General features: G+C 50.9%; 2 protein-coding genes across 2 annotated transcripts; one reads left to right on the top strand and one right to left on the bottom strand.

The window, feature by feature from the left end:
* Window positions 1-84: 84 nt before the first annotated feature.
* Cog3 (conserved oligomeric Golgi complex subunit 3) lies at window positions 85-3,428 on the top strand. The gene is made up of 8 exons (XM_003742212.2): window positions 85-237; window positions 422-490; window positions 643-832; window positions 963-1,171; window positions 1,261-1,718; window positions 1,800-2,150; window positions 2,271-2,433; window positions 2,586-3,428. Exons 1-8 carry the CDS (start codon window positions 85-87, stop codon window positions 3,339-3,341), a joined length of 2,349 nt encoding a protein of 782 aa, XP_003742260.1. The 3' UTR covers window positions 3,342-3,428.
* Window positions 3,429-4,570: 1,142 nt separating this feature from the next.
* LOC100905476 (protein Smaug homolog 1) lies at window positions 4,571-9,880 on the bottom strand. The gene is made up of 2 exons (XM_003742211.2): window positions 8,344-9,880; window positions 4,571-4,694 (listed from the first exon to the last, which is right to left on the bottom strand). Exon 1 carries the CDS (start codon window positions 9,658-9,660, stop codon window positions 8,344-8,346), a length of 1,317 nt encoding a protein of 438 aa, XP_003742259.1. The 5' UTR covers window positions 9,661-9,880; the 3' UTR covers window positions 4,571-4,694.
* Between the last annotated feature and the right edge of the window lie 6,761 nt (window positions 9,881-16,641).

Raw genomic sequence — 16,641 nt, 5'->3', positions numbered from 1 at the left:
ATGTTTCATGATGAATAAATACATTCTCTGTTGACCACTGCTTTTCGCGAGGCCGCCGCAGGATGTCGCTGCCGGCATTCCAGCATGGCGGCTCCCGTGGCTCTGGCAGGTGATCAAGTTCGCTCACTTTTAGCCAAATGGGATGATGCCGACGAGCCTCTGGCTCCTATTTCCGATATCCAGAATGGAATTCTGGAACGATTCGAGGCCCTTCCGGGAATCTCGACCGAAGATAGGGTAAGCTTCCAGAAAGTGGGATGATGACGTTTCAATGAGTGACGTTCGAAACTTCTGTATCCGGAAGACTCTCCAATATAAGCAGAATCGCGATGAAGTCCCCCGACATCAATGAACGGAGGATCCTGAGCTGGAGTGAGAACAGCAACGAATGAGAAAATTCGCATGATTCCTTTATTTCCAGAGCGAAACCAAGGACGGTGATAAGGAGGAGCCGGTGTCTCTACAGATCAAGTACGGAACAGCCAAAGAGGTAATGTCTTGGAAGGGACAGGGATAACTTTCGGGGAAGAGTTTGGCGTTCGGAATGAGCCGAAAGTCCCATAGACTGCGACTCTTTGCTCCCTCAGTCTCTCCCTCCACTGACTCAGCCGACTGATGGTGTTTTTTTACCTCCGTCCGCAGTTCATATCTCAGTTCGAGAGAATCGTCGAGCCTGAGATGCAGCGCGAGATGGACAGACGATTCCTCTCCGCCCTTGATGTCTTCCGGAAATATAGAGCCGACTGCGGGGCTTTTCAAACGGAGATCGATCGCGCTCTCCATCAGCTAGAATTGCTTCAGACGGACTACAAGTTCGTGACGGATAAGACAGGTGCGGGAATACCTGGGTCGCTGAACTTTCAAAGATCGAAACCGGAGGAACGGAAGACGGAAGAGATCCCATGACCCATATCCCATATCAAATGGATGAAGCGCGAGTACAAACAATGACTTCGTTCCAGGAGCTTTGCACTCAGCATGCGAGGCTCTCTTATCGGAGCAATCCAAGTTGGTCGGAGTGTCCGAGGCGATCAATGCGAAACTCTGTCATTTCTCCGAACTCGATGCCCTGACCCGAAAACTTCACGCGCCATCGCTCACAGTTCTCAACGACGGGTTCATCCCGCTCCTGACGCGGATCGACGAGTGCCTGAACTTCTTGGAAAGTCACGTGAGTACTGTCCGGATCAGGAATGTCCGCTTTGCGTTACCGTGATTGTCTCCGTACTGAATTGTTTCTCGTATTTCCCATCCTCTCAGCCGAACTACAAGGAATCGACCAACTACGCAATCCGCTATAGACACCTGCAATCGACCGCTCTGGGGATGATCAAGTCCTACGTGTCGTCGACGCTCGAACAGAGCGCTCGACAGGTCCAGGCAGTCTCGCAACGAAGTGCTCAAGCCGACCCTGATCTTGACACATTCACGCTGCTCTACGTCAAGTTCAAGAGTCACGCTCCGAGAATCAAGAGCCTTACCGCTCAAATCGAAGAAAGAATGGCTCCCTCGAACCTATACAGCGATATTCTAGAAGAAGTACAGAACACTTATTTCGCGCAGAGAAACATGTTACTGTCCTCGAGTCTCAACCAGGCAATCCAGGATCTGAGGGATAAGCATCCAAAAGATCATTGCTCGTTCCTCAGACAGGGATCTGCCTTGCTGGCACGATTGTGTCACGACGAGACACAGCTGTACTTCCAATTCTTCTCGAAGTGAGTTACCATAAGCATCAGTGTTCGATAGTTTCCCGAGGCATTAGTTTCTTCTCCTTATCTCTTCGATTCGATTCCCAGGCCAAGCATTTTCCTCGACGACTTTCTGTCGTCGCTCTGCGTGAAACTCTACGATGCTTTCCGGCCCGTCGTCGTCCATGTCATCCACCTCGAGACCTTATCGGAGTTGTGCTCCATACTCAAGCAAGAGGAGTCTGCGACGGACGTCCGTGCCTTCAAGGAGTGTCTTCACGGAATGCTGCAGGACGTTCAAGAACGTCTCGTCTACAGGACCTTGGTGTACATACGGAGCGACATACTGGGGTACAACGCTGCCCCTGGGGATTTGGCATATCCGGAGAAATTGGAAATGATGCAGAACATCGCAGAAACCTTGGCCGGCGCCGCCCCCCTTAGCCGGAGTTCGTCAAGGTGGGTCGAGTTTGGATTCGGGGGAGGGCTTCGGGAATGGCTGATCGTATCGTGGGATGGGAATGGGAAATTTCCGACGTCTCTCGTGGTTTCAAATAATCTCCGTCATTCTTCATGCAGAGGTTCTATCGCGTCTGAGAGCGCGGTGTCGGTGGAGAGTAGGCGACGGCATTCGTCCACGTCGGGGGCAGCTTCAGCATCTCCCGCCGATATACACGGAATGTGGTATCCGACGGTGAGACGGACGCTGCTGTGTTTGTCAAAACTGTACAGATGTCTCGACGTAAGTGATCGAATCCGAAGTCCTGACAGGGGAGAACAGCATGTGATCCCGGAAAGAATTAAGGAAAAATCGCTGAATTCTTTGTGATCGATATTTCTGGAGAAGAAAATTATTCCTGTGCTGGACCTACCCCCTGGATCGTCTCCTTTCAGAAATCCATTTTCCAAGGCTTGTCGCAAGAAGTTCTCGCGATGTGTATCGAATCGTTGGTGCTCGCCGCGGATGCGATTTCAAAGCGGAACAAAGTCCCGCTCCACGGTCGTCTCTTCGAGATAAAACACCTCCTGATTCTGCGCGAACAAATCGCACCTTTCCAAATCGATTTCGCCATCAAGGAAACCTCGCTGGACTTCACCCGAATTCGCGATGCAGCCCTGAGTCTCATGAACAACACGAATCGGCTCTTCTCATTGGGCAGTAACAACGCTCTGCTCGAATTCCTCTTCGAAGGCACTCCCCAGGTCAAGGAGAGCCTCATCGACTCGAAAAAAGCGGTCGACAAACAATTGAAATATGTTTGCGAGCGATTCATCGATGAGACGAGTACCTACCTCATCGGAGCGGAGCTGAAAAATTTCTTGGATCGGTGTCTGGTTATTGTTTCGCAGAAGGACTCTAATATCGTCCTGAGTAAGCAGCCATTCGCGGAACCAAGTGCCGCTTCGAAGGTTCTCTCGGCCGCATATCGAGAACTCAAAGAGAGGTTGCTGAAGGTTCAGAAAGCGATGAGTTTGTATCTTGCGAATAGAGACACTGAAGCCATCCTTTTCAAACCAATCAAGACGAAGACCGCAGCCTTCTACCAGAAGCTGAATAACGTTTTTGAGGAAAACTTCACCGAAGACGATTTGAAGATAATTGCTTGTCCAAGCGTCGAGCAAATTAATATACTATGGAATCCGCTGTGAGCTCACACAGCCGTGGCTCTGAACTGCCGCCTCCCCGCCCACGTTTCATTCCGATATGTTGTTGATTATGCGTCGGATGTATCGAATATCAATAAAGTTTGTATGTGACGCAATAATCAGCGTTATCCTCGTGGTAGTAAAAATGGATCCCAAATCAAGTGATGTGAAGCTGGGTCACAAAGGCCCAGCCTTCCTGGCCATTAGGTTTCAAAAGCTCAATTTTGGTGACCATCTGGAGAGAAGATGCTCGACTTCGCGGAGCGGTCTGCTACCCGCCCGTAATTTCATCTATTCCATTCATTTCATCCATTCGGGCATTCGAGCCAGTGCCTGAAATGGTGAAATCGGCATCGCAAATGATTTTTTGCAGCCTCCTGACTCCCGCAAGTTCGGAGACCCAGAAACTCGTCCAAAGGCTCGGAGTGAGCCCGTGTGACATGCGGAGCCGCGCAAGCGAAGAGAAGAACAAGAGCCAGAACAGTTAGTCCCATGTGATATACTAGACAGTTTTATTTTGTCACAGGATTCAAGGTATACTCGGTAGATAGTCTCAGGCAATCGAATCGGTGATCGAATGCTCTCGACCACCGGAATCAACTCAACCCAGATAAATCGAACTTTACTTCAGAGGGTCACTATATCAAATTGGTACAAGCGGCGGATGCGATCTTGCTAGGAACTGCTTCTAATCGAAGCGTTAGAATCTCCACCGCCTCGAGATTGAATACTTGACTCGGAACTTCTCCATAAGTACGACTGAAGGCAAGGATATACGATCTGATTGGGATGCAATCGAGCGAGTTCAGAGCGGCTCCGCAGCTCCTCCCCTCGCTCTCGTCCATTTCCTGCCACGCGACAAGCTTGTCCTTCGAGGAACTTCTCTGCCTCAAAATACATAGTAGCGTAACAAATACACCGCCGCCAGCGCACGGTGCTTATGTCTTCCGAGGATCCTAATGAAGTATTGCGTTCACGCCACGTCCTGTGTGGGGACCCGAAAAACATAGAGGTCCAGCTCTGATTCGAATCAAACCGCGTGTCGATACAAATCGTTCCCGGGTACTTCGCACCGACTATTGAGCTCTACACCAGAGCCTGGTCGTCGAGAATTCCGTCTGAGGTTTCCCCTTGCACTCGTTGGCGAGTTGTCGGGCTAGCACTATCCGAAACATCAGGAGATCAACTCCTGATCCTCATTTTATACAGGTTTCCTGATACCTATGATGTTCGTCGACTCGCTGGCCCGGGTCCTCGACTCGCTGGCCGATACGGCCGCCGTCTGTCCATCACCGTTCACCGTTTTCTTTCCGTTCCCTCAACATCGAATTCACTCGAGCGTCGTCGCGGTTCCACCTGTGGAGGAGAGAAAAATCGAACGTCAATAAGTAATACTTATTCGAGGAGGAGGAAGGGTGTTGCGAGTGACGTTGCTCCTTGTTCTTCCGACTGACGCTTCACATCAGTGTTGACATCATCTCTGTCAGCGACAACAACAATACTTCGTAACCGGGACTTCAGTTCGGAGTTGTGGCGTCGGCGGGCGATCAAGCGGTGCCGCGCCGACCGATGAGGCAACGCAGCGCGACACAAGCAGCGATTCAGCTCAAGTCATTCGACAAACGGCTCCAACGCAATCGACCAGCCATGGTTTTATTCCAATGGGAAGCGACGTATTGTTCGTAAGGGATGAGCGCGACAACAGAAAGTCCACGAAGAGGAAGTGAGAGGAAAACTGACGAGAAAATAGATAATGGACGCACGACGCACAATAACGATAAGGGAACGGTAGCGAAATGGCTCATTATTTAGCTCTGGATGCGTCCTGCGGCCCGTTGCCCCTGCCGAAAATTCACTCGAGCTCGAGTGAGTGCCTCATTTCGTTCGTTTCTCGTGAGATGGAGGAGATACCGGGACTCATCGGATGTCATGACAATCAGACTGCGTCCCCTGCATTGTTCCCATAAGGCTCAGTGGAATTCCGCCGGATGACCTTCATGAAATAGACCCGGGGCTCACGGCTCTTCAGCAGCGGACTTATCGCAATGTTTTTGCCGAAAACAGCCGGACCCCAGGAACGAATCACCGGTTCCTTATCGCTTGGTATCTTTCAGATCTATCGTTCATCGAAGAGAATGACAAATTATTGCAGTAGCGTGGAAACGACAATGAACCGAGTCGGTGAACGGGAGCTCTCGCGCGAGTATGTTGGCAAGTGGATCCGCAGTGCGAGGTTCGAAATTTATGTTTGTTGAAGCCGTTCCGCCAGATAGACTCGGTTTGCCGGAGCTGTCGGTTTCAGAAACATTTTTGTGTCAAGGTTTCGGCCGTCAATACGAAAGCAACGGACTGCAAAACCCGCAGCGCTCGCTTGTGCAGTCGGACAAGCAACCACGCTATGAAAATTCCACACGAGCGACAGCTCGCTAACACGGTGAACGCAACACGCACCTTTTTGCTCATAGAGATGGAGAGAACCAGACTCATTGACGGTGTCTCCAATTCTTCCGTAGCATCGAATCGCGGAGAGAGGGCGAAGTATTTCGGATTGAATGGAAATTGAGCCATCGGTCAGACGGATTAGTCGTGAGAGTTGCGGACAATAAGTATCCGCCATCCTATCTATTACACTCTACTAACACTTGATAAATCGACTTCATAGCCCGCGAAGTTCGAAGACACATTGTGGCAAGACCTTGACACCATAGCAGAAAACGAGTCCTGCTGTGAAGCGTCCGACCGGGAACCCGACCGAGCGAGCAATTATCCGACCGAACAAGCAAGCAGGTAGACTCTGACTGGCGATGTTGTTCCACGCTGTTCAGTCGGATAGTTTTCACACTTGGGGGAACCCGATCCGTCTTGGAGGATGATTGATAAAATTGACGACTCCAAGTATCCACAGAGTTCGCGAGTGTAGCGGATCTGAGCGGACTATGATGGTCGAGCTCGATCTTGAATAGCTCGAGCTTTTTTCGCGGAAAAATCGTCGTGACAGCTAGAGAGTGTTGGGCGCAAATCCACGAAGTCGTCCCGGGAATCACCGCGAAGAAAAAAGCCGGCAGTAATTTGTTTGAACAAAAAACGTCTACCAAAACGTCCGAGGAGAGAAGTACCGCAGAGCACTGTTGATCTAGCAGGGGCGAAGTTCCACGAAAGTAGACAAGTTTCACGTCAAACGACCCGTCTAATGTTTTGGAGAATCTTGCGAAGAATCTTCGCTTCTTCATTGTCAGATGGTTAGGGTCGACCCCGCTTCACGTTGCGGCATAACGGGTTACGGCAATTGCCTTTGTAACCGAACGAAGGGACGCCGTCGGGGGGACGGACGAACAGACCCGCTGCAGCATTCGATGATAAGGCGAATAATATGACGCGGTTGTCAATTCCGAGTGAGCATGAGAAACACACGGGGCTATCTGACCATTTAAAATGAAGAGGAAGCTCCTCATACGGAGGGAAGAAACTTGAGCCGGAGTTCCGCATCCAGCGATACCAGCAGTCGTCGAACCTCTCCTCCTAGTGACTCGGAAAGTCCATGATTCAAAGTTAAAACTCGACACGAGTGTGAGCAAGAATGCTATCGAATTCTTTTCCATAACTCCTGAATAATTATCCGTCCGAAACCCAGGAGCAGAGATAGGACTCTCGTTGGAAAAGTTCTGAGAGCGTTCGGGATTGTCGGAAGCGAAGAATCTATTCCGCGGAGAGCTCACCCCGAGTTCAGAGTCCTGATCCTGAGTCATAATTCGTGACTTGAAGTCACTCAAAACGAAGTTTTTTACCCGAAAACAAAGCCGGTCGGGTCCCACGAAAAATGAGCTCGACCTTCATCCAGTTGGTCAAATCAGCCCCTTACAACAACATCAGACAATACTGCAGGACGGCCACGAGAGGAAATGTGTGAGAGATGAGGCTAGATTGGAAACACAAAACAGTTCCACTGATAATGACCATGAAGTCGTCATTGAATTATCTCGAGTGGATAAAAACATCACGGCTCGCGACTCAATAAGGTTTTCGACGTCTTCCATTCGCCGCCATGCACAGCGTATCCGTTGGTCTGCCCATTGAATTCAAATCAGCGTCAGCAAATCATCGAGAGGAGGAATACGTGCCGAATCATTCACGTCGAATGTATTATCTATCGTGAAGGAAATTGTTTGTAGCCATGCCTAACACAAACAATGTGTGTGCATTCACTTCGCGTAATGCGTGTCCAAAGATAAAAGGCTGTCGTGAGTGTTCGGCGTTCGCTAATTATAACACAATCGAACCCTTTCGATCGAGCGTCGTGATGTCACCGGGACACGCAAGTCACAAGTAGGCTCATGAATTTCATGGGAGGCAGCCTCGGAGAAATTTACGTGAGCTGCGGATCGTCGAACGAGAACCAGCAACTCTTCGAAGAGTCCCACGACTCCTTAAGCGTGTCATTTCGTCGAAAGGGAAAAACACGAAGTCAGAGCTGACCGTAGGAATTGCCTCGGGAGCCGCAATCGTGTCTCCAGGATTAGCTCTCGGTCGGATATCTGAGCGGTCCAAACTCGGAGTCGAACAAGAATTATTATTCCACTATATTCTCATGGGATCGGAGCTGTTGAATCGATGCGATCGGGATCATCGGGACGTGGGGAGGCCTCATAAAAGCCAGCAAATTAAGTATTTCGCAATCGTTAACGTTTCTGAGACTTTTGTGAAGCGTGCCGGGTAACGCGGCGGCAATAAAAAGCAGCCAGACCGATGACGCATCAAACAGTACTTATGACATCATCGTCGCGTTCTCCTAATTTCGAAGATCGCCTATCCGCGCGACTATCCCGCCTAGAGCCGAGTACCGGTAAACAGTATTGATCGATGACCACTTCGGGCTATCGGAATGAAGGGATGTTCGGCGAGATGGAGTACTCCGAGAATACTAGGTATCTAAATTGATCTGGGTATGTATTGAGAGAACTTGAGGAGAAAAATATGGGGGAAACCGCAAAATTCCAAAATCACTTGCCTAGCTGTGGAAGGTGTCGCCGATAGCGTGCTCGGTCACCGACAAGCAGAGAGACTCCAAACGGTCTTCATAATCCGGATCCACAATGTTCGAGGGTCGAGTTCCGAAAGGCAACGTATTCGCCGTCCTGCTTGGCACACCGGGCATGTCTTTGCTCATCCACGGTAGGGTGTAGGGCCTCCTTCGGGCCCCAAATTTCGCGATCTGCTGTTTCCAACTGTAAATCCGACGTTTGAGGGTTTGGCAGAACTGATCATGCGCGAGACAACGGTCCAGCAGCTGTACATAGGCCGGGACCAGGCTGTGATCGAAGACGGGCGATGTCAACAGAGTGGAACAGATCTTGGCGAGCACTCGCGTTATCTCTCTGGGAATGTCGTCGTCCTGTAGGGGGACAGGCTCCTGAGGATAAGCTTTCATGGGTGTGACCAGGATGGAACGGACTTCCTCGATGATTTGCTTCAAGTCCCCGTTGCCGCACTCGATGTCTTTCTGGAGGGCCTGTAGGCGCATTTGACGCTGCTGAAGCTTCTTGATGTTGAGAATCAATTTATTGCGGGCTCCCTGAGTCACGTTGTGAGCTTCGAGTTGGTCCTCGTTCAACATCAACATCTGGTCGTAGGACATACTCATGAGGAGCGGAGAATATTTGTGCAGACGAAGGGTTTTCAACCATCCCGTGACGTCCTTCATCGCGGGATCGTAGTTGATGCTGTTGTTGATGTTGTTGTTGTTGTTCATGTTGTTGCTATTATTATTGTTATTGTTAATAATATTATTGTTGTTGTTGTTGTGGTTGACGTTAATATGTTTATTATTATTGTTGTTCGTGGAGTCATGCGTGATCTGAGGGGAGGCTATGCAATGCTCGAGGTGTTTGAGCCAGAGGCCGAGAGCCCGACGCTCTTCGCTGCCAAGGGCGGGATGGATCAGGGCATAGCTGAGGAGTTGTCTCGCCTCTTCGACTTCGAGACACGTGTCGACAGCCGTGGATAACGCTATTGGAATCTGCTCGAGGTAGACTTGCTTCGCGTTATCGTTCCCAGGCCGGAGCAGGGGCAGGTGGACGACCAACTGCGAAGCGCTGTCGAGTCCACGCACGAAACCGGGGTCGTTGGCGTTCTGTTCGTTGATCTTCATGTCTTTCGAAGCCTGTAGCCCCTGTTGGGAGAGACACAGTCCCAAAAACCGACCCTGGACCGGACCCAGTTTCTTCAGGAGTGAGTACAGGGCAACAGTCTGCTCGCACGGGTTCCACTGGTCGAACCAGCTGCTCACAGTGGCCACCTGCTCCCTGAACGAACCCGATGACTTCATGATCTTCGATTGGGTAGTGAGGAGCCTCAGTCCAGGGCCTTCGACACAAGGTACACTGACACGGTGGTGTAGATGCCTTTGGCGATGTCCACGCGACGACAACAATGATGATGACGGCGACAGCGACGACGTTTACCACTTCCACTACAATGACAACGAAAAGGACAGTGACGACAACGACGACGACGACCACCACAGGACCAACAACAACAAAGGACGACAAGAGACGAGACACAGCCGCCACGGATACGGCCGTTCGGAACGTGACATCAACACACACTGTCGGCGGTTCGGAGCCGCAACCCGACGACGAGGGCTAGAACTCCTCCTCGCCGTCGTTTACGCAGGCGATGGTCGGCGTAAGGGTGATTGTTGAGCCGTCCGTGGAGCTAGCCGTCGTTGCTGTTGTTGTTGCCGCCGTCACTGCGGATTTCGCGGCTGGGGATGCCGTTATCGCGGGAGGTGTTGTTGACTCTCGATTGTTGTTATTGCTGAAGAGGCTCTTACGTTCGATGTCGTTGCCAATCGGAATTCCCGTGGTTGGGACAGCTCAGCGCGGTTGTGGGAGGCGAAGAGCTCGATTGGCTTCCACAGCTCGCTGTCAGGCAGCAGGGGCATCCACGGTGCAGATTTTGCTTCCCAGGCCAAATGGAGCGACGTTCGAAGTCACCGAAATAAAGATGGTTCTGACAGCCACACACAGCCTTGCCGGATAGCGCGTCAACTCGGGTCGCCTGTCGAAGCGAGCACACCGAATCTGCGGGGCGAACGACAACAATACAACAACAAAACAACAACGGCAGCGATTTCTTCTTCCCCTCTATCGACAACCAGTGCGCGCTGCCATCTTACATTCCTTCGCGAAACGACAACATTTGAGAGACGGCACTCTTTCGACGACGACAACAGACAACAACCGAAGCTCTTCTTTTCCTTCCCTTATGGAGTGGACGTCGTCTGCGCTGTTCGATTCCACGCAGGCCCCGGATACTAGGGAACGAGCTCGGCTTTCAGCGGATACGATATCGCGGATCGGGGCATGTTGGCCGTCGAGGTCGTAATTGTCGCGATGATGAGTCAGGATACGCACGTCGACGACGACGGCTCGAGTGTGGAGAACGACGAACGCGCGAGAAACGGGGAGAGGGTTTTCCTGCATCGGTGGTGTGGTGGTGGTTGTCATCATCATGACAACACTGGCGTCTGCTAGGACCGATTGGCGGGCCTCTCCTTGCCACCTACCGATTGACGCTTCGCTGATCATATTGCATGCAGATTAAGTCGATCTCATCTCGGGAACCCGCGGTGTCAGGAGGCTCTTTCGTTTGATCTCGATTTAATCATTGTTGAGAGACGTCCGGAGAGAGAACCGTCAAACGCCCAGCCGCTCCAGCATCTCGAGGACGGAAGAGGCATGGAGCATCGTACCGTCGGATACCGTCGTCTCGAATCAATGATTGGTTCGCCACAACCCGAGGAATCATGTGTTGGGCGCTAGGGACGGTGTGTCGCTATCGAGATCGTATACCGGAAAGGCGACCGATAACATGATAGCCGCATGGTCAGCGCTTACCACAAAGTGTGGGCAAGAGCTCCATCTCATTTCGTGGAAGGACGTTGCTTGTACGATAGAGGGTCGTCTTCGCTCGGCTCCTCGCGGGGCTGTCAATTAAGGTTCCTGTTCATATGAGCGATACCCTGATCATCCAATGGTACCCTGGTCGTTGCACCCCGAAGCTCAATCATTTCAGAAGTTTCAAGCGAAGCTAAACTTGAAAAAAAAGACCACGATCTGCCGGAGCGTGTGAGCCACTCAATTAGCCAGAAATTGAGCGGGATCTAAAAAACTTCGGCGCTCAAGGTTGACTGATGAAAAATGAACGATTATGATTGCGATAAATGAATGACAAGATTGGTCGGGATCGTGACTTTCCTCGCAATATACGCGATGTTTCGGGGCTCCTCATCGTTTTTCTCTGACAGTCTTCTACCATTATCGCGAGATATTGATAATAAAACGTGCTATGTATCCAGGGACATGGATACTCGCGCATGTACCGTTGTATTCAGGAGATCGTCCAGCGGAACCTATCGGCATCCCAGATGCTCGGGACGGACATGAGGTCAGGCGTAAGCATCTGGTTGATGTCGGGGGTCGACTCGTTGTCGCGCGGAAACTCACCGAAATCAGTATCTCCGGCGGTCGATAGATTTTTTGTTTCCTTGCCGACCTGATCATATCCGAGCTTCGAAGTTTCCATCAGTATCAGGAATTCGCACCATCAGATCAGGAGAGCAGAAGAGCGGACCAGCGCTTCTGATTCCGAGCAAGTCGGAGTTTTTCTCCAGTATGGAAAGGCGCCGCCGACGTGGGAATGGCCGCCACGGGAATGGAGGCCGATCTCGCAGCTGTGGACGCTTTTTCCGACCGCTCGGTGTGAAAGGATGTTATTCGAGTTGAGATACACGAGATGCATATATGTATATCTCGATATCGGATGCTGCGTTGGGAAATGAATAGTCGGCCAGGATCCTGGAGGCATATCGAGTCGTCTGATCTTCTGGCATCCGAATGGACAGATATACTACATCTCAGTCAGATCTGGTCGACCGCGAATCTCCCAAGGGACATGGTGAACCACTTACCCTGCGGAGAAGCTCGTATTCAGTCGGAAAGCGCTCATTCCTGCATGGCAAGGATGCCAGTCTATAAGGAAGCCGACGCAGAAGGAGACGATGGCGACATGACCCGGGAAGTTCACACAAATCTCGATAGAGCTGAAATATGAATGATCGAAGCGAAAAATGGATTATTTCTTGATTTTCCGCCTCGTCATTGATTGCAACTGATACACTTGAAAGAAGTCGGGGGAGTACGAGTTCTCGGAAAGGGTTGGTCCCTTCTTGGTAGATGAGTCCTTCCGACGGAAGCCGACTCCACGTTCCCTGTCACGCAGTTCTCGGGGTCTCTCGGTAGCAGCCCGATAAGAGACACAATAGCCGCCAATTTTTCACGAGAAAGCGTTGTCGATCGATGAGCCCAAAGCCTTTAAGTAGGACAGGTCACAATGGTGCTCCGTTCGAGAGCTCGGAATGCCGTCCGATAGGTCCACTAGAATTCCGCTGACTTCCTCTGAACCCCACTCACCGCCCATGAGACGAATGATCCGCATGCTGAGGGCTCATGCTCCCACATCTGAATCGGATATTGTACATCCCGCGAGAATGGGACCGAAACTGCTGCTCGAGTTAAGATCGAAGTGGTTATGCAGAATCTTCACGCAGTGGCCCAAAGGCTAAGCCCAACGGCTAGTCCCCTGAGTCCGTCGGGATCTGGACCCCGCAGACTTCGCGATTTGCTCCCCATTCATTCCCTACGGACATTGAGAAGAAATTAGGAAATTACCCCGGCACATCGGGAAGGATATTCATGCGGGTTGTATTCCTCTTGAAGAGCACTCCTGAAAAGCTGTGTCCGGAAGAGAAATTCCGGTAGAGGAACGGTGAGACGTGTGGCGGAGTGAAGATATTTCATCTTGCTGGGGCATGCCGAGACGCCCTCGATTACTGACGCGCGAAGCAATCTCGGTGGGCTGCGATTACCTCTTCCCCGAACAGCCGGAAGATCTCTGCTCGAGAGATCGATTCGAGGTGCCCCCAATCCGGGTTGCCCTCATAGAGAGCAGCGACAGGTGCTCAAGCATGTTTCCACGGAATATGCTCTAATTCCGAAGGTTCCTCCTGGGGTCTGGATTGTGGACGATCTCAAATGAGATTCCATGGAGGAAATCGATGGATTCCGATTTGGAAGGAACTTCCTCTGCCTGGGGCTTGAACCCGCCGATTTTAACCTGCAGAAGCCAGCGGTGATGTCGGAGATCTCAGTCCGCGACCGGTAGACTTTCCTTTCAATCCCAGAAGCTGCGACCGGAAACCTGCAGCCTCACGGAGCCTGGATATCTGGCTGGGTTTCTCTCACAGTAAATATATCTCCTTCGCACTCGGAATTATCCCGTATATCTGCAGAGTCTCCGGGAGCTCTTCAATCCGCCCCTCCCTCTCGCGGGTCTGTGGTTTTCAAAAACTTCAAACCAGAATCAGCTCTCGATGAGCAGACTGTTCACTTCATCCGGCGAGCACTCAGCTTTCGATTTGAGTCGAGTCTCCATGTGAAATCGCAAGCTGAAACAAAATGAGAACGGACGTTGCGAAAATCGAACATGGAATCCATGCTCGACTCGCGCCGCCTTACTCTGATCACAGGTCTTCCACCGGTCACGGAACGCATTGAGATATAGATCCACCTAATCAAGAGTTACAGCTATGCTAATGTAGACATCCCTTGCCTGCTTTGAGCATCAATCGGCGGGGTTTATTCGCTTGAACGTTGCTGAGCTCAGCGGCGCGTGGACTAGCGCTAGCTCGGCCCTTGTCTGAGCGTTTGTGTGATTTGCTGCTCACCGACTCGCTGCTTGCTTGCTTGCTCATTGCAACGGGACACTGTTACGTTGCATATTTCGAGCTGATCAGGCAAGCGATGAATCCAATTACGCGCTGGGTCTTCTAGATTGAGCCATGAACATGACGGCTCCTGCACCGTCCGCGGGAAGCGACAGTTGCTGCTTGGGATCGATACAAATCGTTGTCATTCAGAGTTCAAGCTCGTCACGCCTTCGAAGAGTCGGTCGCCTCCGATTATCCCGACGGAGGAACGGAGAGAATCCGTGATGTGAGATTGAGCGACCTCGAGTATTTCAGGAATCGACTCGTTTCGCGCACCGATGATTCCGAATAATCTCCGTCTCAGAATCGACCAGCGTGGAGCATGTACCGCTCAGAAGAATGGGGGCCTCCGACATGAATTGCTCCTGATTTGGAATCCTAAGAAATACCTATGGGGAACGATGAGCGGACGATGATAACTGATACGGTGAACCCCCCCTCCGGGAACATCGCACCGGTAAGAGCTCGAGTCTCCCCATGGCTCCAGCGGATTCCGACGACGCGAGATATGAACTTGGTTGTGCCTAAAACCTGGTTCTCGACAGGATGGCAGAATAAATCGAACAGAAGTTTACTTAAGAGGACCATAATAGGTCCACAAATGAACTTTTATTTTCATTTGCTGTATTATCACCGAAGTAATGTTATATACAAAGTTATTTCGACCGTTCGAATCGGCACCTCTCACCCATTCTGGCCAACCCACTGGCGGCAATGGACACCTTCCGCGGGGCATACAATCCCGTATATACATACACTGGCCCCCGCCCCCGGCGCATCCCTTCAGGTGATAACATAAATAAATCTACAACCACCCATTGGGACGTCATACACTCGAGTCTGTTCGAAAAGACACATGAACCGATGTGTCACGGTCTCTCTGGTTGTCTGTTTGTTTGTCTGTCTGTCCGTTCAATCCGTTGTCTGTATCGTCGCCGTAGTCGACGTCTTGATGTGTGCTTGATGTGTTTGTAATTGCGGGCGGGCGTACGTATGTCTGTAGACTGCACGGGGATTCGGACAAGCAGCTGCGCCGCAACAACAATGGCGGCGGCGATGGTAGCTGCCGCGGCAGAGAAGTCGAGGCGGCAGGTGTACAGACGCTGCAGTTTCCCGACTGAAACCGCGAACACCTAGCGAAAGCTTTATTGCGGCAGCGCGGCCGGCGAAAGAAACCCTCTCCGTCGACTGAACTTCCCTCAGAGGATCACTAAGGAGGAAAAAAAATGCACAAGCGGCGGCAGCATTCCTCGAAAATTTTCCCGACCGAAACGTCTATCCAAGCGACTGTCGACGTGTTCGATGAACATGAGTGTGTTTCCAACATTTATGCAGGTCTGGACATGTTCTCTCGCTAGCTCTCACTCTCTCGTATTTTTCCGACTCTCGCTCAGCAATGAAATGTGCAATTGATTAAATTTCTCTCTAAATCCCCTCGGAACTCTGCATATCGGAATAGATAGATACACGCTCAATTTATCAACAGAACCGCATTGTAGAAGAAAATAAGTCGAACTCGTCGAAGATTTTTGAGGGAGAAGCTTGGAGAGTCGTCAAGGAATAATAACAACACAAGAAAATAGGCGTTAACCAAACATCTTACTGTACAAATCACTCTCAATATTCTTGGCATTTTGCGCAATCTCTTCAGTTCAGTCCTTGTGTATCATGGATGGACGCGTGCGTGCTGAAAAATCCAACTGTCGCTTGGAGCAGGAAAGAACAGAAAAAAATGCACTCAATCTCTCAGAGCTTTCTCTCTCTCTCTCAGACGCTTGGAAGAAAATTTCGCGAAGAGGAACCGACGGGAGAATCGACAAAAAGAAAAGCTACATTTGAACATTGGGCCCACCCGCACCGCACTGCCTTTGTGTTTTAGAGAACCTTTTAGCGGCACCCACCGATTCCGTCCTCATACTATTTTCACTGTTTTCCACGCTCACCTGTTCCCCCAGTGATTCCCCAGGCCGTTTTCTACAGCGTAGACCTTCCCAGCCTGTTTCCGTGTCCCTCAGTGAGAAGCTCCCCGTGCCAAACTGTATATCCCCCCGCCCCGTTCCATTAATATTCCTCCCGAGAAAAATTCCATAAATCACAGCTCACCCCCAGCTTGCAAACAATGTCAGTAGGTATAACAATGCGAACACCGCCTACAACTCCGTCTCCCTTGACTTCAGCAGGCAGTTACAATGGTTTCCTTCTACGATCCATCTTTGCAGCAGGCTTATCGCAACTTGGTTCCCTCGATGTTGAACATGAATGAGGAGTTGCTCGATTCTTGTTTCGTAAATTAATTTTGATGAATGTCGCTGTTGTAGTTGATGTCGTCATCGTCGTCGTCGTTTGTATTTGAGATTGTTGTTCTTGTTGTTTACGTCGTCGTCTTCGTAGTAGATGTTGTTCCGCGGCAGGGACCAGGCTGTCATTCAGGGTTCCAGAGGGGATTGACTCGAGTTCGGTGAGAGATTGGGAGATGAT

Source organism: Galendromus occidentalis, unplaced genomic scaffold, assembly GCF_000255335.2.
Source record: "Galendromus occidentalis unplaced genomic scaffold, Mocc_1.1 scf7180000077348, whole genome shotgun sequence".
In the NCBI taxonomy this organism is placed as follows: domain Eukaryota; kingdom Metazoa; phylum Arthropoda; class Arachnida; order Mesostigmata; family Phytoseiidae; genus Galendromus; species Galendromus occidentalis.
The sequence above is the reverse complement of the archived record's forward strand: the minus strand, read 5'-3'. Positions and strand labels throughout refer to the sequence as shown.

Coding starts and splice junctions, on each gene's coding strand:
- LOC100905476 (XM_003742211.2), bottom strand. CDS start 9,660: ATGAAGTCATCGGGTTCGTTCAGGGAGCAGGTGGCCACTGTGAGCAGC.
- Cog3 (XM_003742212.2), top strand. CDS start 85: ATGGCGGCTCCCGTGGCTCTGGCAGGTGATCAAGTTCGCTCACTTTTA. Junction 238..421: donor GAATCTCGACCGAAGATAGG/GTAAGCTTCCAG, acceptor CTTTATTTCCAG/AGCGAAACCAAGGACGGTGA. Junction 1,719..1,799: donor TACTTCCAATTCTTCTCGAA/GTGAGTTACCAT, acceptor TTCGATTCCCAG/GCCAAGCATTTTCCTCGACG.